The following is a 24980-nucleotide window of genomic DNA, read 5'->3' as shown; positions in this document are numbered from 1 at the left end:
GGAATAGCTTATTGCAACCAAGCAATTACATCACTCTCATCTAATCATATCCCCGTTTTCCTTTGTAAACATTCATAGGATTGCACCTTTAAAGTTTAGTTATTAAACTTTCAACCTGCCCTTTGGCCAAAAAGGCTTTCAGAGCAGCTTACAAAGATAAGTAGCATGATAGCCTGTCTGCCTCAGGTTTACAATCTAAATTTAAGACATGACACACAAGGAATAGGGAAGGAATTACAATTACAAATAGGGGTGCATTTCTAATATTAAAGGTTAGAGGTGGGGCTAAGGCTAGTTCGGATTCCCAGCCAAAAATCCCTCCTCTTCCGTCCCCCCTCCCCCCGCATTTCAAGCTGCAACAAAGGTCAGTCTGGTTAGATTGTCCCTATGCTGGCTGGGGCAGGTTGGGCATTGTAGGGCTTTTTTCTGTCTGAACATGCGCCCTAAATCGTTAAAAGGTCCAAGAATTTAAAATGGTCCCACTACATAAATTAGAAGGCGTATGAACCCTTTCTCTGCGGCTTTTTTTTCTGGGTAGACGCCTTGGTAGCCAACTACAGCTACGTTAAAATGCTGACTTTCTCCGTTGATTTCCACGGATATCCCGCCTGGGAGAGGGAGGAAAAGAAAGTCTAAGAGAACCGGAATCTGAGTTCTGACGCCGGTCTACCATTCTATTAAGTGTATATCTCAACCCGGAAGGCCCCTCTCCAAACTGTGAGGCGGATACTTCTTCATCTACTTATCTCTGTGGCGAGCGGGCTGTCGCCTTCGCTCCCTGTCAGGCATGCTTTTTTCCGCGTTCGCTTTTTCTCTAGGATGGAGCCTTGGTGGCCGCCGTACTGAGGGAAGGGTTGGGTGGGGCCAATCTAGGCCGGGGCCGCGCGGGCGGGGCCGGGGCGATGGGGAACCTGTTCGGGCGCAAGCGGCGGAGCCGGGTCACCGAGCAAGATAAGGCCGTGCTGGTGAGAGCCGCGAGGGGCTGGGGGCAGGGACGGTGGCTGCAGGCGCAGCAGCTGGTGCCCAAGGCCACTGGCAGCCAGTGTGATGTAGCACAGGAGCCTTCAGACCCAGGAGCCACATTTCATCCCACACTCCGATATCGCACCTACTTCTTAATATTATATATATATGTATGTGTGTGTGTGTGTATATATACATATATATGCGCGCACCCATTTTCCCTTTCTTTAGGGTGAGCAGATAACGTATGGAGAAAAGGGGATTCTAGTAGGTGCGGACAATTCCTCATTCGGGTGGGGTGAAAAAGCCGCACCTGCCAGCATTTCTCTAACTACTCGGCTATAAAGAAACGCTTTGGTTTCTCTTCCTCTCCATCCCTTTCCACTTCTTCCTTTCTTTCTAAAAAGTTACCCAAGCAAGCAAAAGGAAATAAGTGCTGCTACTGCTGGGGCTAGACAGTATTTATTTATTACATTTATATCCCACCTTTCCTCCCAAGTGCCCAAGCTGGTGTACACGATCCTCTTTTTTATTTTATCCTTACAATAACCCTGTGAGGTGGGTTAGATTGAGAGTCGTCAACTTTCTCAAAGTCACCCACCCAGTGAGCTTCGTAGCCAAATGGGGCTAGAACCCAGGTCTCCGGAGTCCCAGTCCAACAGTACTTAACACAGTAACATGCTGTATAAAATACTACATGGGACAGGAAGTATGAGGGATGCGGTGAATCCAGGGGATGAGGATACAAAGCTTTGGAAATTCTGGGAGCCTGGTGAATCCTTTGGAGGACCCCTGGATCATGTGGGAGTTCGGAAGCCTGATTTTAAATCTTAGCTTAGCCACAAACATGCTATCTGACTCTGATCTTGTTTATAATTTGTAAATTGGAAAAATAGTCTCTTGGGCTGCAATACTAAGCATAATTGCTAGAGAATAAGTCCAACTGAGCTTGGGGTGATTTACACTTTCAGGATTGAGCTGACAGGGTTCTTGTGAGGTTAGCTTAGACTGCTGGCCTGGAGGGACCATTGGAAGCTAAGGAATGTATTCTGAGCAAGAGAATAAATTGCAGGAAGAAGGAATGCCAGGGGTTGCAGAAGTATTTAAGGTAGAATGTAAAACAGCCATAAGGATGGGATATAAGACACTTGGTTTCGAGAAGTTTTCTTAAGGGGAACGCAAACAGATAATTTGCCTTCATTTGGCCTATCATGTTCCAATTCAATCTATACAATGCAAATCTTTTAAGCAGCTGTAACTGTCTGTTACTAATGTCCACTGAAGGTATGTAGGAAGCGGCATAATTTCAAGTCAGACCATTGGTCTGCCTAGTTAAGTATTGTTTACACTGAATGACAGCTGCTCTCCAGAGTTTGATGGGCCTTTTCCAGTCCTACCAGGAGATGCCGGGAATTGGACCTGGGCCCTTTTGCATTCAAAGCATGTGCTCTGCCATCCCACTTTTTAGATATCCTGGTGGCTTACCCATAAAGCATCTCACTCGTGGCTTTCAGGAAGGATTGCCACAGTTCTTCATGAAAAAGACATGCCTTTAACAGCACAGAGAGGTCATCAGTACACAGTGTTTGTCTTGCATACCTTCTGGACAAAGGGCTAGGTCTTAAGTCCTTTCTTTCTGAAATATATGTTATCGCTTGGTACCAGAATTGTGCTATTTAGTCTGAAATGTGCTGCTTCTGGCATACCCTCCCCAGAAGGCTGTCCTAGTCAGTGGGTTCTAGCAGGAAGCATGCTTCCTGTGCTCTCTTGAACCTTCAGATAGCTAGGATGGCCATTCCATCATCATGTAAAGTGGGTGGTGGCACCCTTATTATGCAATGCTTTCTCCAGAGAAGCTCATTTGGCCCCTATTCTGATGTCTCTGGCGCCCACCAAAGACTTTCCCAGCCTTTTAACAGGGTTTATTGTTTTGTTTTATGCTGCTTTTACCTGCTGCTCAATTTTGTTGTTGGTAGTGTTTCTGTTTTCACTGTAAGTTGCTCTTGAAATACTTATATTGAAGGATGGCATATAAATTCTTTAAATACATAGTTTTGTAAATACAAAGTTTGTCTTGTGCTTTGGGCTGTGTAATGGGACATATTATCAGAATGATAATTAACAACTTAAAGTTCCTTCCTTGTGTTATATTAAGAGGTTGTTCATTCCTGTCAGTGACTCTTAGGGTGCAATCCTATGGGGATAGTTAGCTGCCTCTGAACTCGGAGGCAACTGACCATCCTATGCAGGTTGGGCAGAGCACAGAGGGGATCTTCTCCTCTGCACCCCAGCTGCCCTGAATTTGTGGCTAGACGGCCGATTTCAGCTGTCTAGCGGGGCGGGGAGAGGCTGGATGTCACGTAGGAAGCGTCATAACAGCATTTCCACCATCCCCTTGCTGCCCCCAGGAATGTCCCCTTTTCCCCTGCTCCGCACTGCTCTTATAGGCACAGAGCCGGGGGTGAACCGTGCCGCCTACAAGGCAGCAGGGGAAAGAGTGGGGAGGCAGTTTTCTGGGAACTGACCTCGGAGTGCTGGCTCCAGCCTTGGTTCCCAGAAAACTGAAAACCCTATGTCCGTCTAGCCACTGTCTAGTGGCCGTAGGATTGCGTGTTTAGTAGCTTATTTGCTTACTGTCTTGAACCTTTTGACCCAGGCATTGTGAGCTGTTAATACTTCCACTTTCAGTTCTTCTGCTTGTTTTACTTTCTATATACTTAGATTAGAATTGCTCCAGCTTCCGTCAGCCCTAGCCAGCATGGCCAATGATCATAGATCATCATCCAACCACATCTGGAGGGCCACAAGATGTTCACCCCAGCATTAGCCAATTAATGGAAATAAGTAATATAAACAGTTACTCTGTAGGTACTCCAAAGTATCCATTCTAATACTTAAGTTATCTCTAAAGGATCAGGTTCGTAGTTTGGGGGTGCTCTTTGATCCAGAACTGTCACTTGAGGCACAGGTGAACTCAGTGGCATGGAGCACTTTTTATCAGCTTAGGCTGGTATACCAACTATGCCCTTATCTGGACAGAGATAGCCTAGCTACAGTTATCCATGCTCTGATAACTTCTCGTCTGGATTACTGCAATGTGTTATACGTGGGGCTGCCTTTGAAAACGGTCTGGAAACTTCAGCTGGTCCAAAATAGGGCAGCAAGATTGTTAGCAGGGACTGGCCTGTGAGCTCATATTACGCCAGTACTTTTCCAGCTGCACTGGCTGCCAGTCCATTTCCAGGCCCGATTCAAAGTGCTGGTGTTAACATTCAAAGCCCTTAACGGCTTGGGGCCAGGTTACCTGAAGGATCGCCTCCCCCCATATGTGCCTGCCTGGACCTTAAGGTCATCATCAGCGGCCCTTCTCCGTGAGCCCCTGCCAAAGGAAGTGAGGTGGGTGGCTACTAGGAGGAGGGCTTTTTCTGCTGTGGCACCCCGGCTGTGGAATGAGCTCCCTAGTGAGGTTCGCCTGGCGCCTACATTGTATTCCTTTCGGCGCCAGGTGAAGACCTTTTTATTTTCCCAGGCATTTAAGCATTTGAGCTTTCTAAATTTTTATCTTTGCTGTTTTAAATCTGTATTTTAAACTCCTGCACTGCTGCTAGGTTTTATTGTGGTTGTATTGTTATATTGTGGTTTTAATGTTCTATATATTTTAAATTGTTTTATTGTGTGTTGTTTGGTTTTAATTTTTGTGAACCGCCCAGAGAGCTTCGGCTATTGGGCGGTATAGAAATGAAATAAATAAAATAAATAAATAAATAATGACCTTGAGGTGGAGATGTTGAGGATGGGATTTTCCCTTTCCCAACATCACTTTTGTAGCATGTTTAACGTAGGACATGTTGTACCAGATAGCCAATAGCAGTGACCTAGTGTTTAACTTTGCACAGCATAACTTTCAATTTCTTCCACTGCTCTTGCAGCAAAGTGGAAAGTGGATTGGGGGAACAAGACTTCTGGGTTTATGGGTAGGTCTGCTCAAAAGGGAAATATTGCTGCCATTTTCCTGTGGTCATACTTATAAGACTTGGTGGTGTACCTTCTAATGGCCCATTTCTTTTCCCCTCTAGCAACTGAAACAGCAGCGGGACAAACTAAAGCAATATCAGAAAAGGATATCGCTGCAGCTGGAGCGGGAGAGAGCTTTTGCTCGGCAACTACTAAAAGATGGCAAGAAAGAGTAAGTTGTTTCTAGATCATGGAGTTTGCATTCTTTCCACACCAAGCTGCTAGTTTACGGGCTAGTTCAGATAGTCAAAATATTCTCAGTGTGATACACCTTAACTGTCCCTGGGATGCATTAGGGTGGAGAAAGCCTGGATGATGCATTGCAATCCACTGGTACAGCACAGTTAAGTGATGCACATGATTGTTGCAGCTGAAAAACATGCTTGCAGAAACTGCATGTTGGAAACTATATCCATGGTCAACCTGTGTCACACGTTTCCTCCATATAAATGTGTATCTGGGAATAGTTGGGATGCATCATGTAGTAAAGTTCTTAAATGTCTGAACTGGTCCTATTTCAGCTAATTATTGTTGTTGCTGATGAAACATTCTAACTACTCTGACATAACCTGCTTAACAACTCGTGTTAAAGCAAATATTTTCATATTTCTTCAGGCCTTGGCATCTCCAGTTAAATATGGCATGGCTAGGAACTTACTTGGCAATGCATTTAGTAATTATTTAAACACACATACACCTGATGCACATACACAACCTGGGAAAAGTTAGTGCTCAATGCTTTTCATGCGTAAATTCCCGGGTTCGATCCCTGGCATCTCCAGGTAGGTCCAGGAAAGACTCCTGTCTGAAATCTTTCAAATCTGCTGCTAGTCAGTGTAGACCATGTTCCTAACCTCAGTGAGAAGCGTAATTTAAAGCTGCATAGCATAGCGGGTTCAGAACCTAGTTGAAATTTCCAGTTGGAATCAGTGTTAGTACCAGTGAGTGTTCTTGACGTTTGGTTTCTGTATAAAGGACAAATTCCTTTATTGCATTCTTCCAGAAAGCTGCTGTCCTATTCTTGATAATTGTTCACATAATAGGCAGCATCATATAACATACCCAACAGATAAACCATTATTTCTCAAAATACCAAAAACTGGTTGTCAAAATGGATTATCCCAAACCTCCAATCAGACAAAAGGAATTTCTTCATGCATTGCAAGATTAATCATTGCCACATGATGTTGTGATGGCCATGAATGTTCATAGCTTCTTTAAAAGATCAGACAAATGCATAGAGAATTCCATCTAGCTCTTTCCATCTTCCCCCTTGTGTTCTTTCCAGGGCCATCTTATTGGCTGCTGCCAGAGAATGCTGGAATAGATGGATTTTTGGTTGAGACCAGCAAGACAAGACAGAAATGGCTTTGGTCTAGTGCTTTTAAAGATTTGCTTGCTACAGTCCATGCTTTTCTGTCCTAGGAAAGCCAAGTTTCTGCTGAAGAAAAAGCGTTACCAAGAGCAACTGCTGGACAAAACAGAAAACCAAATTAGCAACCTGGAACGCATGGTATGTGGAAACTGGTGGCGTCTGCAAGTTGTGACTGGCCTCGTTGTTTGCAGGGCTTCTAGAGCTTTGGTATTTGTATGCTACTGAATTTTGTTTAACTGTATTTAACTTCTAATGCAGTGTTAGAAGTTAGTGTTAGTTGAACAACTTGGGGTACACTGTGACTAACTGTTGGGGGGGGGTTGTTTAGCTCTAATTGCTATGTAATGTTTCAAGCTTTTCTTATGAGATGTAGCGCAGTGTAGCCAAGTGTAGCGCAGATGATAGAAAATGGAGCCTTCCCATTATACCACACTCATCATGAGATGGTGCTGAGTTTTTCTGATCTCCTTTGAAACTCTAGTCCTATGCCCATATGATGCTGTTTGGACTGACTATTCCAGCCACCTGCGTTCCTCACTCAACCATCTGGCATTAGAGGAGAAAGTGGTGGCAGATGTGTGCATGTGATGGCATATGGCTGTGTGAGGGCAGCGGGCAGCAGCACTTGCAATAAGTTTGGACAACCTAAAACGCTATTTACGCAGGTGGAATACACAATGTATGCAGTAGACACAGGATTCATATAGTGAAGAGAGACGTATAACTAAGGGTTCAGACAGCCAGAATTCCTCTGCATTTGCCATTGCTACTGATGCAGCAAGATCCTCAGTTGGTAACATTGGGCTGGTTGCCTCCCTTGTGGCCGCTGTGGGATGCATGCTATATTTCTGCAGAGTAGCAGCCAAGGGGGTAGATGGGACCCATGAACTTAATGGCCACCGTTGCCAAGGAGTGACCGTGGGGGAATGGTCTGGCTCACACAATGCAAGCACGGCAGTGTTGTGCAGATAGCAGTAGCATGCCATTGCTGCTACATTCGCTGCATAATGCTTCACCTAACACTGGCCAGAGTAGTTTTTCTGCACCTTCGTTGGTTGTCTCTAAGGTGGCAGATGAAAAGTGAAGCATGGACCCTGCCCTGGCTGTAGTTGGCTGCTTTCCTTACTGCCTGTTGATGGAGTGCAGCACTCCCTGATCCCTCTTCTGATTTCTGTTTCCTCAGGTCCAGGATATTGAATTCACACAAATTGAGATGAAAGTGATTGAGGGCCTGAAAATCGGCAATGAGTGTTTAAATAAGATGCACCAGGTGGGTATGAGCCAGGGTGCTTGGACTGTTTTAGACTGGACACTATGGTTCATGCATCTATCCTGGCCAGGCTTCTTTACATCTGATTTGTGGGCTTTTCTTTCTGTAGGTTATGTCAATAGAAGAAGTGGAAAGAATCATGGATGAAACCCAAGAAGCTGTGGAGTACCAGAGGGTATGCATTGCCTCCATGCGTCATCCTAGAGCTCTCCTAACCAATGTACTATATTTATTTTTAAATGTGTGTCCTGCTGTTCCACCTGTGTGGATGCTTAAGGCGTTTCTGTTGTGCCACTTACGGATGTGGAGCAGGGGGACCATTTTGCTTTAGCATGTTGCGTGCAAATGTAGAGCAGACCGGTCCTCAGTACTGAAGCGTGGCTTGAATCACAAGATTGTCGTAGAATGTGGGAGGGAGCTGAATACTTGGGAATTTTGCTACTGTTGTAGCGTTCACTGAACCACCTGCCCTTTTCCCTTGCAGCAAATAGATGAGATTCTGGCTGGCAGCTTCACTGTAGAGGATGAAGATGCCATCTTAGCTGAATTAGATGCCATCACTCATGTAAGTATTAATCAGCAACCCTGATAATTAGATTTCGAGCTGCATTTTGTAGTGGTAATTTTTCATCAGGTGTATGGGGGGGATTTTCTATCCCATATGGCTGGCATATGCCAAGGAGGTCCCAATTATAGCTGTCTGCGTTAGAGAAGGGGTGGTGGATTGTCCTTGACCTCATGCAGAAGCCTGGAGTCAAGTCAGGGATAAGGAGGGGCGAAGTGGTGACCATAGTTTTTTAGCTTGGCCAGCCAGAAATTGGGTATCCCTGTTGTCTAATGTCACCACATATCTGATGGTGATTGTTAAGAGTCCATAGGTATAAGCTAGAACAGGGGTGCGGAACTTGTGGCCCTCTAGAAGTTTTGGCCTGCAACTCTCATCATAGGCAATGGTGAGAATTGATGGAGGTTGTAGGCCACTCCGAATTAGAGAAATCCATGATACTTGCCAGGATGTCTCTGCTTGTCAGAACACACAGGTGAGCATATTGTAAGCTGCTCTGCTGCGTTCACAGGTCAATAGCTGTCACCCAGCATAATTAATCAGAGTAGCTTACCAAGGAAGCCAGAGTGCTGCAAGATCCTTCTTAATAACCTAAAAGCAAAGTTCTAGAGCCCAACCACATCTCATCCTTGAAGTGGTGGAGAGAGAATGGGTAATTGCACTCCTTCTGGTGCATTTGGAAATCCTTGTTTAAAATTGTTATAAAAATATTTATTTTACAGTGTGCCTTCTCTTTTTGCAGGAACAGATTGATCTTCCAGAGGTTCCCTCAGAGCCCCTCCCAGAAAAGATTCCAGGTAGCATTATCTGGGTTTTCCTCCCCTGGATATTTCCATTCTGCATGGGGTGGGAGTGGGGGATATTTCTTGGCTGTGTTTGCATGAAATGCATCGTACGTGGGACACTGAAGAGGAAGGTTGGCAGGTTCTGTGCAAGTGCCAAGTCTCCACAACACCCTGCAAGCATCTCTAGGACTATTTAATGGCCACCTCCAATGCTTACTGTGTGTCATGCCACACCCCTGTTAATAACCTAACATACTTGGCATTTTTATAGTGTTTTTGAATGTTTTAAACCCTTCACAAACATCATTATCTGGTTGCAGTCCTTGCGACAACCTTTTATGGTAGGTCAGTTGTATTATTCACATATTGCAGATGGAGGGACTGAGGTTGAGAGTGGCTTGTCTAAGGCCACAAAGTACGTTCATGATAGAGGTGAGATCTGATTTAGGGACTTCCACACCTGGGAAACCTCAGTCTCTCAGCCACTACAATAAATCTTACCTACTGGAGTGAGTTGCAGTGGGTAACTGCTTTTAGATTTAATATGTTGTTAATTTTCATTTAATCACTCACTTGCTTCTACCGTTTAACGTACAGGACATAACTTTATGAAGAGGCAATAGGTTTCTTGTTATGGTTCCAAGTTCATATGGAAACCTTTTAAACCTCTTTCCTACCTCCCACCAAATTCTCAGTTGTCATGAGGGTCTTAAATCCAGTGCTAAACAAATCCTTCATCCAGAAAATGAATCCACTTCTAATATGTCTCTTAGTCATATAATTGCTGTTTTGTTTTAAAAGCAAACTCTGAAATGTAAAGGTGGGTGGTGGTGCATGGGGACATAGAGGATGGAGATAGGAGGCAGGAGGTGTACAAAAACAGCTGGGCAGTGAAGTTATGCAGAGAATGTCAACCTCTAACTATTAGGTGCCCCAAAGGAATGTGCTCTGGCTTCTGAGGTTTTTAGCAAGTTTCTCTTTAATGAGAAGGCCTAGATCCTTTTCTTTTGAGAGCACAAGGTAAGCACATGTGTTTAGCAGCAACAGTCATCAACTTCTGTAATAGAGGTTGCAATCAGCAATTGACTGTGTACTCATACAGATTCCCGAGCTTCTTAAAGAAAGAACCACCAAAAGCTGCTTTTTATTTACAGAGCCTACTACAGGGTTGTATTATGTGAATCCTTCACAGCTTTGAGTCTTGACTCCTCCATTTTCCTTGGAGAAATAGATGGGCATCTGTATATGTCAGAATTTTCATGATGGGGAGATTTGCCAGAATCAGAAGGAAGCTTTCAGTTACATTGGGAGAGGGGAGAACAATGGACTTTGCAATATTTTTTTCTCCTGTAATAGTTTCAACCTCCTCTGCCTGCCGCAGAGTCTCTTGTACTGCCCTCTACATTTGCAATAATAACTAGTGTGCGTTGCAGTTCGGCCTGCCACTGTGCTATAAACTTCAATATCCCTATCTACTGTGTCTCCCTTCTTTTAAAATGCTGTAAGTAGGCATGGAGAGTGTTGTTGCTCATCAGCTGAGGAGTAAAGCTGCAGTGCTCTCCTACACAGGCTCATTTTCTCCACAGAGATTCGGGGACTTCTATTGGTAGTGCTTCCCCAAAATGATATCTCATGTGTTACTGTCCTTAGTAGATAAGGCCGCTGAACTGTATCAAGACAGCACCAAGAAAACATTCCCGCTGTGGCACAAGTATACAGTCTTTCAGGAACATTTCAAAGGAGAAAGCAAGCTCTTCCCAGAGTGGGGGCCAAACAATAGAGATCTACTTGAGCACGTTTTGGGGCGGGGGGGGGGGGGCTCTAGGTTGCATGTATGAGCAGGTAGCAAGGCTGCCTGTGACCTAGAGAGCTGGATGCAAGACATAAACCACTTGGGGTACTTGATAAACTGTTGGTCTGAATTTGGTTAGTTCTAGCCCCACCAGAGAGAGTTAACTCCTTCCACTTTCCTTCTCTTCACAGAAACATCACCAATCAGAGTCAAACCAAAGCCAGAACTGGTGGCCGCATCGTAACTCCACTTCCTGGGGCATCCTGGCAGGGCATCCTGGAATCCTAGCATGCCTGGGGTGCAAGAGACCTCCGTGGTGTTCTGTTGGCAGTAAACAGCCATGCTGGAGCAGGTTTCCTGCACAGAATGGAAGCTGTAACTGGTTAATGTTCCCATATCAAGATTATTTTGTAGCGTGCACACTCCTCCTTTTTGTAACTTAAGCTGGATTAAATGGTGACTCTCAAAACCCTTCAAGCCAAATGCTTTCTACAGACCAGATTTCAGCTGCAGACCTGCCTCAGACACCAGCACAGCCTCTCACTAACTCTGCCTAAGCCCCCTGGTGTCCTTTTGAGCTTGTGGGCACTGTGAAGAGTTATGAGCTTTCTGCTACACTGAGGAACAGACTGCTGGGGACCCTCTCGGCCTTCCTCTCGACTTGCCTCTTCTGTGGCTTTTCTGAATGGGTTTTCTTTGCAGGAATGGAATTCCTGAACGTTGGCCTGTATCTGCATTTAGACCTGTTAGCTCAGTGTTGAGATGGGAGCCTGGCTTCCATTGGTAGCGACATCTTCTTGTGCTGACCTGCTGGTGGAGATACAAGAAGATGACCCCATATTCAGTGTGCTCAGAAGATGAACGCACTCACAGATCTATGCACTGGGGAGCAATGCAAGGCTACTGGGCTCGATCTCTAGAAAACAGAAGGTCTGTTTCCTGCTGGGGCAGGAGTCTGTTAAGTGCTTGCTAAGGATTCGTGCTTAAACTCCTACACAGGCCCTCCTGCTCTTTCCTCTTATCCGTGGTGTGAAGATTCTGAACAGAGTTCAGCTTCTGGAAGCTTCTCAAAAGGAGAGGAGCTTAGTAGATGCGAAGCAGCTTCTTGATGGCTCTTACCCTCCCCAGCCTATCACATTTGTCCAGTGGGCTGACACAGAGGTGTACCACCGTTTTCAGTGGTGGGGCCAACTATCTCTTGTGCTACTAGGTGGGGGGGTCTGGAACACAGTGAGTCAGTGCTACTTGCGTGGGGCTAAATATTGTTTTCCTCTTAGATAAGACGTACGTGTGTGTGTGTGTCTGCCATCCCCTGCTCCTCAATGATGGAAAGGGCTGGATCCCAGTTACCTCTGTGGCACCATTATCTGCCCAGCAGGATGTTGAAGACGTAACCCGCGTTCATGTGGCTTTAGGAGCCCTCAAGCGAGGGCCTGAGCTGCGGGCTGTAAACCATCCATCCTTGAGAGCTGGCTGGTCTGCACTGAGCACGACCTTTGCATCCATAGGGCTGTACCGTATGATCCTTTGAAGTGGTGCTATCTTCCTTTGGGTCTGGGCAGTTGAATGGGTTGATGCAAGGGTGGTTTTGAAGGTTCCTGCAGCAATACCTGACCTATAGCAGTAGTAGAGGTTCCCACTAGCTGACCTTCTTGCTCCCTGGAGTTAACAGCTCACAGCTGAAAAATGCCTGCTCTGTTTAAGTCCTCTTTTTCTTCTCCCCCAACCTGGTTAGAGTATGGCAGTGTAGCTTGGTGTTCCTGCAAAATATGGGATACCACACTGTGGGAGTTGGGCATCTTGGAATATGGCCTTTGTCTGGCAGGTTTTTCAGGTGAGGCCCTGTTGCTTTTGTTGCTGGAATGACCCTGGATGTTTGATCCTCAAAAGTGCTCAGTGGCCAGTTATCTTTTATCATCCAATGGGGCCCCTAGGGCAGAGGGTCCTTAATGCCACACCTAGGACCTGTCTCCCCCTCTTCCCCCAGGATAGCATCATGAAGGCCGAGCAGGGAATTAGACAGATCTTCCTTGAGCTGATGGTTCACGCTTAAGACCTCATTTCTATAATGTGCTCACAGGCCATGTTAGGACCATTCAACTACCCTTTACACCGTTGGAGCTAAACAATTCATGGACGTGCGTTGTGATTTCTTAAAGTTAGTTCACCCATTGTCCGCTCTGACTCAGTACTGCTGTATTCACTTTGTTCAGCAGGGGGCAGCCCTGTCTTTACCTGTTCATCACTGTGGCTGTGAACGAACATTCTTTCTCTGTCTTAACCTCTTAATTGCTCTGGGTTGGTTGCATTGATTTTTATTTTCTGGAGCAAATGGAAGGGTGCTTTGGAAGACACACAAGGCCTTTCCCATTGGCGTCATGGGTACTATACAGACATTCAGCTCCCCTGTGGGGGTTGCTAAGTGAGCTCCATTGAGCCCACAGTTAATGCGGCTCAGTGCCTGGGGGAGTGGATGGAACTGTGTTTCTTCTTTGCTGCCAGTAAGGACAGGAAAGACGAGAGCTACTGAAAATCAGAGGCCTGCCAACCCCACAGGAGACAGCACTGCAGATGTGCAAAGTGGCCTTGGAGAGCAGCCGTGGAGCTAACGAAATTCCTTTCCTCTGTGATTTCCCAGTTGGTGCCCTCTTTGGTTGAAGCCAGGTGGAATTAAGCTGTCCTGCTGACTCCATGAAGGCTCCAGACTCTCCACTTTCTGTTTATGGACAGAATGTTTACATTTCTTGGCTGAATCCTTTGCAGCTCCTCAAATAGTAAAGGCAGGGACTGTGCAGATAGCTACAATAAAGTGTTCCTAATGCCTTCACCCTCTGGTGTCCAGTCACATACCTTGGGACCCAAAGCATTTGCGGTGCGAGGTGGGGATGATGGCTACCTGGGATTGTTCTTGCAGGGGGTGGATGACCTCAAGGGAAAAGGTGTTTCTGAAAGACTTGTTACGGGTATATCAAGTGCAGAAATGACAGTGGATCGCACTCTGCAATTGTAGAACGTATGCCTGGTATACTGAGGACTTGCTGACTGTGAAGCAGCTGCTGTATTGCTCTGTGGTAGGGGCACACGACTCATGGCCAGGCCTTGGCTGCTCCCAGTGTGGCCCATGGAGACATGGGGCTGCGGAATGGCAGGGGTGGGGGTGGACTGCTGTTCTGGGAATGCTATTAGTGGAAGCTGTTTTCACTGCCACTAGCAATGGTGGACAAACCAGTCTTACTGGGGACTGCTAGGGGTTAGGCTGAGAGAGGCAAAACCCTCTCCCAACTCCCTGCAAGCTTGGGGTATCCAGGAGTGTAGTTGTTTTGTGTGTGTGGAAGGACCGTGAGCTCTGTTCAGTTTCAATATTCAAAATAAATGCCTGGGCCCAGAATTCTTTAATTCTGTCTGTCTTTTGCACTGCTCTGGCTGGTGGATCTCGGGGGTTTTAGTAAAAAAAAAAAAAACGTAGGTCCTGCCGTCTGAAGTGTGCCCATCCTTGCTCTATAGTATTGTTAGTAAACTAGTCAGTATAATATACAGGCTCAGTAGCTTTTAGGGAGGTTGAACCTGGGCCAGAAAGCAGGGTCCACAGAAGACCCAGCCTATCTTGGCTTTCTCTGCTGTGAGTGTGTGTCTTGTGGAAGGGGGAGGGGGATGGTCTCTTGTATCCACTTATGCTTAATCCTCTTGGATTCAGAACTTGCTCTTCCTACTCCAAGGAGTTGTGCTCCACATGGAGCATCCCCCAGTTGCTGGCAATCTCAACAAGAAAAAGAAAGCACATTCTTGGTTTATTTTTCTTTTATGTATCCCTAGGAATAAGTCCTTATGAAGCACTGATTATGCAAGTGCCATTGTCTATAAATAAGGCATTACTCTGTAGTTGTCCACGAAGCAGAGAGCCTCCGCTTGACATCAGCTTGGTATCCATGCTCTTTCCGCAGCCTTGTCTGGAGGGAGTTGCTGCCTTTTAAACTTGGGTGTGAGTGGGCTCCTTTCCTCCCAAGCCAGTCGTTCCTTGTAGCCCACACACATCCTCCTATGGAGGAGCTGTGCCTTTCTCTTCTTTCTTGAATTAGGGCTTGTGGAACTGCCTGGCCCTGACATGGTTTCTATGCCAACCCAATGCAATCCTGGGCTGTGGAGGGAAGATGTTTGTTCAGATACTGGCCAAATCAGCTGTTTCTGGGGCAAAAATCAGGGTTTACTGAACTCTTAGCCTTTCCTATAGGTAAACTAAATCCTCTGGTCCCTGCATTGTTCTGCTTTGTAGCATTCAGTTTTCCATGATAAAGGGCCAAGGCTGTGATATTCAGGATGTCAAAGAAGGTGCCTGTTCCATCACCTCTTGAGGTTTCCAGAGAAGTGACAACTTATACTGAAGGACAGCTGAGATAGTCTTCCCCAGGAACCAATATAAATTCCCCTACCTTTTAGTCTGACATTTTCAGTGGTTGACCAGAGTTTGCAAACACAGCAGAGTGACTGTAAGTACAGGCTATGAATTCTAAGGCAATCGATGAAGGAAGGATCTTACAAAAACCATGCTGTACTTCTGCTCTAATCACCTCCTCAGTTCCTAGTCACCCAGAAGGGTTTTTCTCACAGATACAGCAACGAATCTGTCCAAAGAGTTGGCAGATTCAGTGTCTTAGACCTCATTGCGTGTAGTTCATACTCCCAGCTTGCATTCTTGCAAGGGAATAACTTGCAGTCAGAAAATCATGATGTAGGCCGCATTCTTAACCAGTCACCAGACAAGGAAGGTATTGACAGGTAGGTGTTTTTTTAATTGTACAATCTACCCTTTGTAATATCAAAGTAGCTTCCTCTCAGAATATTAACAAACCTTGAATGCACTTAAAATGCATATTCTAACCAATAAAACAGGAACCAAGAATTCAGACCCCATGGAAGATGGAAAGCCTGTCTCAACAAAAACATGTTGACCTGCCTCCTGGATGCAGGTAAGAGTGTGAATGAGCAAGGGCAGGAATGCTGTAACAGCCCTGTTAGTTACTGATGTCATTTTGTAAGTGTTAATACTTGGAGCAGAGCTTCTCCTGGTAACCTTAATGGGTAGAAAGCACTCCCTAACATAGAGTATACTAGACCCAGGCTGTTCATGGTTTTAAAGGTTAAAAAATGGTTGCCAGAAGCAAATTATTAGTCAATGCAAATCCTTCAAAATGGGTATGGTATGCTTATAGCAGGGTTGGGCAACTTGTAGGCCCAAATATCTGGAGGGCAACAACTCCCATGATCCTTCACCATCAGCTATGCTGGCTAGGGCTGATCGGAGTTGTAGGCCAAAACATCTGGAGGGCCACAAGTTGCCCACCTGACTTATAGGGTCCTATTCCTATAAGAGACGGGCTGCTGCTTTTTGTGTCAGCAGAGGTTTCTTTAAGGACATTCCCAAAAAGTATTTTACAGGTTTCTGCCCTGAACATTACAAAAGCTTAGGCAAATGGTCCCCAGACCCTGTTCTACAGCCATAGTCGTTGTCACCTAATTAAATAATATATTTCGGGTCACAGTTGCTACCTGGGAATTGAGAGTCCATCCAGGATGTGGTGGGGAGCATCCAGATTCCCAAATGGTTGGGAAGATGGATTACCTTCTCTTGCTGACGTGGCTTCCCAGCCAGGGTGATATCTGGATTATCCCTCAGGCTGTTCCACTTTCTCCCCCACAGCCATCAGCCAAGGACCAGCAGCACTGCTCCTGAATCTCATTCTGAGTGTTGTCAGCAGGTGGATGACGCCTCACTCATTTTGGACCTCAGGACCTTATAAACAGGACATGATGGAAACCTTTACCACTCTGTGAGAGAAATGTCAGGCATTTGAGGAGCAACTCTCCCCAATTCCCAAACACAACTTTCTCAATCATTGGAGTGATTATAATTTTCCATAGCCTGGTTAAGCAGGGGGTGGATAATTGAGTCTTCTAGAGCAGGTGATAAGTTTTCTGCCCCATCAGTAAAAGGACTGGTTTGCACTGGGTAGATTCTGAAAACCCAGCTGGATTATGACAATCCAGAGTAAATGTTGCACCAGTCTCTCCAAGTACAGTTTCCGTTATTGAACTATAAAAGGAAGTGAGTGTTCGTAGGGAAGTGGCTTCGCACACTTGAGCACTTGAACTTATGTCACTGAACCTAGCATCCCTTGCACTGTATTCTCTTGCTGCCCGAACCAAATTGGTGGTTCTTATTTAAAGAACATGACTACAAAACACAAAAAAAGCCACCTCCCCAACCAATTAATACAAGTAGTATACGCCATCCCCGTCTTCTTAAGGCATCCCTGGAGCGCTATTTAGCAATGTGTGGTTCGGCATTTACTGGATTTATAAGCCAATTTAAAATACAACATGTGAGGGAGTCTCCAAGGGACTGATACTCCCATCCATCTTATGGATCCTTTCTTAATCTCCCACCCCCACCGCCATTTACTCTCATTCACTGAAACCACTGGGGGAACTTCACACCCAGTTCCATTCTGGTTTCTCTCAGTCCTGCATAATGGAAGGCGTAGAAAAAAAAGCTTACAATTTGTGTCAAGCTCTGTTAACTGACTCATTCATAGAATAGTAGGGTTGGAAGGGGCCTACAAGGCCATCGAGTCCAACCCCCTGCTCAATGCAGGAATCCAAGTCAGAGCATCCCTGACAAGTGGCTGTCCAGCTTCACCTTGAATGCCTCCAGTGTGGGAGAGCCCATGTATTTATTTAAATTTACAGTTCATCCTAAAGGTTACATGCAGGTAACATTTCTCCCCAGAAGTATAAACATGGATTATAGCACTCAAATAAATCCAACCTTTTGCTGACATAGCCCAGATCTCAAAGCTTGTAAGCTTTCAAGGCAGGGGTGGGCAACTTGCGGCCCTCCAGATGTTTTGGCCTACAATTCCCATCAGCCCTAACCAGCATAGCCAATGCTGAGGGATCATGGGAGTTGTAGGCCAAAACATCTGAAGGGCTACAAGTTGTCCACCCCTGTTCCAACGGGAGGAAGCTTTGTAATTGGATAGCAGCAACCAGTAACACTGCCTCTCTGTGCACACCCTTGCTTGCTGAACCTGATGCATGGATGGAAGTATTAAGAGTAGGATCAGCCTTATCATGAGGCAATATAAGCAGTAGCGTTGGGCAGCAGTTTCTAGAGGGTGCAATTTTTACCTCCAGTAGGTTTTTTGTTTTAATGAGGGAAAGGATGCCATGTTCACACCCTCCAGATGAAAATAGGGGTACACAACACCCAGTTTTCGTACCGTTTCACTAGCTGAGTCTTCCTCTCCACCAACTCGCAATTACACGTAGCTAAAGGCTTTATTGATGTATTCATTTGTAAGTTGCCCTATAGACAAAACGGTGTACGTAATAAAAGCAAAAACAATAAAATCAGTGATAAAACATATTTAATAGTATTGTTTTAAAAGCAACAACAAAGGTTAAGCGTTTAGAGGAGATAAATAACTGAGCAGCTAAAAAGAGAGGAGATTATTTCAAAATGCAGCATTAAACATATTAAAAATAAAGCAAGCAGCAGTTAAAAATATTGTTAAAACGCTTGAATCTACTGTCTGTATTCTGAATTCATTTACTCTGCCATTCCTTATCTCCCACAGATTTAAAAGCCAGGAGAGTTTTTGCTCATTTGGTTAAAAATATACTAGAACTATATAATTGTCCTGCAATAAAATATCACCAGCTCAAAATATATTTGGCAGCTGTAGTGGGCGAATAAGCAGGCCATGCACTGCATGGGGCCTTAGTGTTCATGCACATGCATTGACGCTAAAAATAATAATCTGTTTCCCCCCTCCTAAGGTTTACATTGTACTGACACTGAGACGTGGACCTGAACTCTGGAGTAACCAGCTTTCCCCAATCTGGTGCCCTCCAGATATTTTGGACTGCAGCTTCCATCACCCCTGACCATAGGCCATGCTGTTTATGGGAGCTGAAGTCTATTGGGATGGCACCAGGTTGGGGAAGGCTGCTCTACACATTGCTAGTAAGGCGTCTCCCAAAGGCCAAAATATGGGCAGTGATTCACCAAGTACTGGAAAACAGGGACTGTCCCTGGGAAATAGAGGCAGTTGGACCGTATGCAGTTTGGCATTGCCTGAAGTATGAAAATGTCTAAAAGTAGCACTACTTTTAAGACAGCTTCCTAATTAAGTCCACAAAGGTGACTAGCCTGCAAACTATTTTACTAGCTTTCTGGGGGCTGGCAGAAGTCTAGAGATGAATTGCTCTGTCTCTCCTGCAGCAACCCACTGCATTTCGATGCTGTGTGCAGAGGAGGGACAGAGTGTTCCATCCCTCTCCCATAAGCCACACTCGGTCGCCTGCATTCAGTTTCTTGTGGTCTATGGTCACCAAGACTAGTGCTTTAATCGGGTGGGGAATGTATGGCTCTCCAAATGTTGCACTACAACTCCTATCAGACCTAGCCACCATAGGCAATAGTGGGGGAAGATGGGAGTTGAAGTACAAAAACATCTGGAAGTCCACATGTTTCCCATCCCTGGCTTAAATACAAGGCTTCTTTAAGGGGCTAGCCTCTGCTGATCATGGTAGCCTCAAAAAACCTAGGGTGCTTCCAGATGAGGCTTTTATAGTGCTATTGCCCTGCCTCATTCACAATTTTACAAGGGGTCCAGATGATGCCATCTTCCACTTTTAACCCCCCTGTTTTCCCACTGCATCCTCTGTCTTTTTTCTTACCATGGAAAATCCTTGAAGTAAGAAAAGACAGAATAGTTACAAAATACTTTCTGGTAACTAGTGCTAGGACCTCTGTCTGGAAGCACCCATAGGAGAGGCAACCATCTCTATGGTATATAGGCCCAAACCTTTTAAGTCCCCTCACCCTTAAATCCCATATCACTAGAACATAAATACATGGGAAGACCTAGATTTTGGCTACTAATAATAAACACTTCCTTTGCTGCCTGTAGAGCTACATCAGAAGATGATGGAGATTAACAGTGACAGGAAGAAGAAAGAACATTATGCGAAGGGCATTCTGGAGTTCAGCATCAGCAGTGGGACCTCCATAAAGTGGGAGGATATCTCTGTGCTACCCTGTCCCTGGGTGTGAGAGACAAATTCACCAATGAGGTGTGTGTGTGTCTGTATTCATGCACACACGTACGCACAGCTCTACAGGTAGCAAAGGAAGTGTGTGTGTGTGTGTGTACTGGACCAATAATTCCCATTGCAGTTATATTTTTATCCACTTGCTTGCTTTCTATGCCTCGTCAAGAATGAGATAGATTGAGCTGGTCTTGTTCAGATCCAAAAGGAATGAGCAAGTTTTTATCTTGGCAAGCCTACTCCATGCCTCATGAGAACACCTCAGGAATAAGATACATGTAACACACTGAAACACCATTTGGTTGTTAGCATCATCATGGATACAACAGAGTCTGTTTTTTCCACCACGTGCAATGGCTGTGCCTTTATTGCCGATTATGCCAAATTGTATGCAGGAGCCTTATTTGCATAAATTATTCTGAGTAGCACTTCTTTTACACACAAAATTCAAAAGAAGAACAAAAAGGCATGCTACTGCTTGCATTGAAGACTATGGTGACTACAGAATAGGAGCCAGATTGGATGTACCTCAGCCAAAGCTGGATGTACCTCAAGGAACTCCTCTTATCAACCTTTAAGTCAGGGGTGCAAAACCTCTTTCAGTCCCAGGGCCAAATTCCATTTCAGGGAAGCATTCCAGTGGTGGGCAGGGTCAAAGGTAAAAGAAAGCAGGATCAGAATACCACAAATACCAGCATATTTTTGCTTAAAGCTCTTACTGCCCAGTTACTAAGCCTTAGGAGAGGCATTTCAACTTTTTAGAATGGTAAAAAAAAAAACGGAACAAAAGCTGGGAAAACACCAAATGATGGTGTTTTCTCAGCTTTTGATGGTGATGGAGGGAAAGGGATGTGGCCATCTGGAGAACCCGAGGGACAGGATTGACTCCCTGGGCTTGAAGTTCTGCACCCCTCCTGAGGACCTCCTCCCAGTGCTACACTGCTCGGAAGTGTTGCAGTGGCAATGAGGGAGAAGGCCTTTTTGGCTCTGGCACCCTAACTATGGAACACCCTCCCCAAAGAGGATTGCCTGACCATCCACATTGGGGTTTTTTAGGCATCAAGCAAAAAAGCCTTTCTGTTTGCCAAAGCTTGTAAACTTGTTGATGGGTTTTATCTGCTTGCTTATTAATGTGTCTTGTTTTAATGTATTCTTGTCTTTGAGATTTGGAAACTGCCCTGGAATCATTTTAGATGAAGGGCAGTATGGAAATGTTTTAAAATAAACAAACATAATGAAATTGGACCTTTTATCCTTGTCCAGGGTATGAAGCTTCTAAGGGAGCAATCCTATGGCTGCTAGACAGCGGCTAGACAGCCATAGGATATGGTGTTTTCTGGGAACGGACCTCGGAGTCCGCGTTCCAAGGTTGGTTCCTGGAGAACTGATCTCCCCCCACTTCCGTTTTGCCTTGGAGGCAGTGCATAACAGCCCCGTCCTCTGCGCTTGCAAGAGGAGCACGGAGCGGCCAGAAAGGGGCGTGGCTGGGGCATTCTGGGGTGGGGATTGCATAGCTGCCTGTACGACACATCCTATGTGTCATACAGCAGCCTTCTTCCCTACTCCATTCTCCCATGGCTAGACAGCTGCAAACAGCTGTCTAGCCAAAAAAGCAGGGCAGGAGGGGTGTGGAGGAAACAATCCCCTCCATGCTTCTCCTGCCCTGCTTTGGATAGGCAGTCGCCTACGAGTTCGGAAGCGGCCACCTATCTCGTTAGGACTGCGCCCTAAAGGGCTTTTGTAGGGTCAGCTGCAAACTGTAGATCCTGTAGTTACCACAGTCTTTAGCCCAGGGAGCAACACATCTTTTTGATCTGCTTCTGGAAGAAGCACTACTCAGACTAAATTATGGAAAGGAGACTGCTGCATTTAACTTGGCATAAACTGTAATAAAGGTAGAACCATGGCAGCTGCTGAAAGCATTCCCATTAGCCTTCTTGTGTGATGATAGGTTCTTTTTGTAACCATGGTGATGCCAACAAACACAGCTTAAGGAGCGTTTCAGTGATACTGGTGTGTCTTGTTCCTGACTCAGCACTGGGTGTTCCTTTACATGACAAATGGACATTCTTGACTTTTGGACTTGTTTGCTGAACTTTGCAGTCTTAGGGTTATGGAGCTTCTTCCAGGCCTTGACTGGTTCACCTTTCCCATACACCCTAGGTGGGGCCTGCTTGCAAATGTTTTGTGCCTTGGGGTGTGGATCTATGCTAAAGTCACTGTTGCCCAGACAGCAGAGCAAATATTATAGCTGGGGCAGTTGCTGCATACACAAATAATTATCCCTGTAGCTCGGGGTGGGGAAGGTGGCCCTCGAGATGTTGTTAGACTGCAGCTCCCATCAGCCCTAGCCAGCATAGCCAATGGTGAGGGCTGATGGGAGCTGCAGTCCAACAACATCCGGAGGGCCACATGGTACCCTTCCCTGCTGTAGTTGGTGGTATTGCCAAAAGTGGTATCAATTAAAACAGATGGGTCACTTCTTGGTAATGAAAATTACAGGTTTGAGGGTTCCAGTCTGGATCAGGAGCCACAGTGGGTGGCAAAGGGTTAAAGCCCCCTTTAAACACCCCCCCCCATGCTAGGGTCCTGATCTGGATTGAGGCCCCTATGCTTACAGTCAAGGACGGAAGGCATTGCTGCTAGCAATGTCTTTAAAGTAACATGTTGTTAAAAGTAATGTGGTACTGTAACCCACTTTGGGACTTGTGCAAACGAGAAGCAGTATAGAAATATTTCTGATAAACAAACACGCAGCTTGGTCCTGCGGGTTTCTGTAGGTTTTGTTCATATAGGGTAATTTAGGTGTTTGCATACGTATGTGATTAAACACTGCTGGGATGTAGTTAATAGCAGCCTACTTGAGTTTTGTTTTGCAAGGATGAAAGTATTGACACAATATTTAGAAGAGGTGTGGGGAGGGGGGGCTTAGGGGAGTACTAAGTGTGTTGCAACTGGCCATGCCATCACAACTGGTGATGGTTGAATTCAGGCAGATGAATTCAGTTAGAGAAATTAGAGAAATTTCTTTAGAGAAATTTGATTTCTAAACTATATAGCCTGTCTTTGGGGTTAGTAGCAATATGTGTCACTTGGGACCGCTGAAAATTAATATATTCTTCAACTGCTGTTAGGTGGTAGTAAAAAAAAGAAAGAAAGAAAATCAGTGAACTTATCACCAACCCCATGTGCAGCCAGGTGTCCCATGTATAACACTGTGCACCACATTAAGTTAGTTGTTGGGATTTGCCATTCCAAATTCATTTGGTAGTCACATGGAAAGATTGGATTGCCACTAGCGTAACTGCTTTTCTCTCTCTATTCCTTTTTGTGCAAGGGAACTTTGCCACTAATCCATGTGCATCCCAGTTTGTGAACACTTCAGCACATGGGTCAGTCCATTTTCAATTAAATAACTAAATAAAAGTCCTCTACATGCCCCATCTGTCCTGACCTGTTACACTGGTGGCATGTTGGAGAGGGCATTTCCAGTCTATCTTAGTGCAATGGGATAAGGGACAGTAAGTAAACATTAAAATCCGCTCTGTACAAATTATGTGTTTTGTTTTGTGTGTTTTTTTCCTTTTTTCTTGCAGTGTAGGAAATTAAGAATTAAGGGAATATGGAGCGATCAAGGAGGTTTCCTTGGCTGCATAGCCTGGCTGAGAGTTCTTTCCATTCCATTGTTCCTTTGGATTTGAATCTCCCCAGTGACAATTATGAAATATTGGAACTGCAGGGAAGTCTGGTGGCTGCAGGGACTGGATGCTGAGTCTTAGAGTTTTAAAAGCTAGTTTTGACCTCACAAATGAACAGTATCAAAAAGTTAATAGCCATGTGCAGAAAAGCCAGTGCCAGAGATTCCTGGAGGTGTGCCAGCTACGTTTATTATGATGAAATGCTTCTAAAGGTCACAAAAGTTATTTTTTTAAAAATATTTTAAACAGCCCAAGTTCCGCTTGCTAGTTTCACAAGCTTGTGCAATCCCATTCAACTAATGCAGTAGTTCTATGTAACAGTACCATGCTGGTTCACTAGATGGCAGCAGCTGCCTCCCAGAGTTTTTCCACTGTGGCTTAATTAATCTTTATTTGGGGGGAAGGTGTAAATTTGTTCTGTTTCTATGAAAAGGACATTTCAGGTGGGTGTGGAAACTACACTGGCTCTCCATGAAGGTGTGAGAATGCAACGTTTTCAACACTCCACTCATGTTAACTCAAGGCAAAGTGGTTGCCTTTTCTCTCATTAGGCATTACACTGAAGTCAATCACATAACTCAAAGGGTGGGTTAAGATTGCAGGCCAAGTGAAAGTGTGGCATGTAGCAAAAACAGTTGTGTGACTGCTTTTCCCTGCTTCAGCTCACAACAACTGGGCCCACATGGAGCGTACCACTGCTCAACACGGTCTCAGTGACTTGGTGGTGATGCTTTTAAAAATGTGGGTTGACCTGTGAACTGGACATAGGGTAGAGCTGCCTTGCCATATGTTGAATCAATCTTGGACCCATTCAAGCCATGTTTGCTTGACATGCCAACTTGGCCATGCGACTTGGTTCTAAAACTGACAGCTGGAATCAGAGAGATTCCAGTCCTATAACCCAGTCAAGGAACAGCTTACTAAGTGAAGCACCCTCATACCCTTGCAATCTTGTCGTTGGCACCTTGCACTGGTCCAGCTACATAGCTCTGGCGTTGCCGAAGTGCAGATGCAGCTGTGGTGCGCATGGCCTCGCACATCTCAGCAGGGGATGGAGAGATGCTATAGCATGAGAGTCAGTGGCACCCTAGTTAGCCCATTCTTCAGTTCTCCTTGTGCCAGTACAATGCATCATGCCAAAAACACAAGCCTCAATTTAAAAACACTGCGTAGAACAAACAGACACATTCCACATTCACTCAGACACAAAACACAGGCCCAACATCAACACACAGCACCCTCGGGCAAATGCCGAGAGCCCAAGGATTGTATCCAATGGGTTGTATCCAATGTTAGTCTAAGGCTGGGTTCACACAACAGAACAAGTCAGAGTATGGATTGTCATTGAATCATGGGCTGTTGTGTTGTGTGAACCCAGTCGCACTAACCATGGTTGTTAACCACAAA

General features: G+C 45.3%; 2 protein-coding genes across 5 annotated transcripts in view; both read left to right on the top strand.

The window, feature by feature from the left end:
- The first annotated feature begins 896 nt into the window (after positions 1–896).
- Positions 897–14245, top strand: CHMP6 (charged multivesicular body protein 6). Its single transcript, XM_084837722.1, has 8 exons — positions 897–965; positions 5040–5149; positions 6403–6490; positions 7536–7622; positions 7732–7797; positions 8107–8187; positions 8930–8984; positions 10956–14245. Exons 1-8 carry the CDS (start codon positions 903–905, stop codon positions 11006–11008), a joined length of 603 nt encoding a protein of 200 aa, XP_084693848.1. The 5' UTR covers positions 897–902; the 3' UTR covers positions 11009–14245.
- Positions 11611–24980, top strand: part of BAIAP2 (BAR/IMD domain containing adaptor protein 2) — a 195581-nt gene continuing 182211 nt past the window's right edge. The window contains exons 1-2 of one of the 4 annotated variants that reach the window (XM_084837718.1): positions 14336–15728; positions 19737–19899. The gene's annotated coding sequence lies outside the window, so the exon portion shown is untranslated. Of the gene's footprint in view, positions 11695–14335; positions 19900–24980 lie in introns of those variants that run through there. The other 3 variants (XM_084837719.1, XM_084837717.1, XM_084837716.1) reach the window with 3 other exon arrangements.

The sequence above is a fragment of the Heloderma suspectum genome, chromosome 2 (genome assembly GCF_057233095.1).
Source record: "Heloderma suspectum isolate Gila_16-S chromosome 2, 16-S_ref, whole genome shotgun sequence".
NCBI lineage: Eukaryota > Metazoa > Chordata > Lepidosauria > Squamata > Helodermatidae > Heloderma > Heloderma suspectum.
Note: the sequence above shows the minus strand (reverse complement) of the source record. Positions and strands in the feature narration are given on the sequence as shown.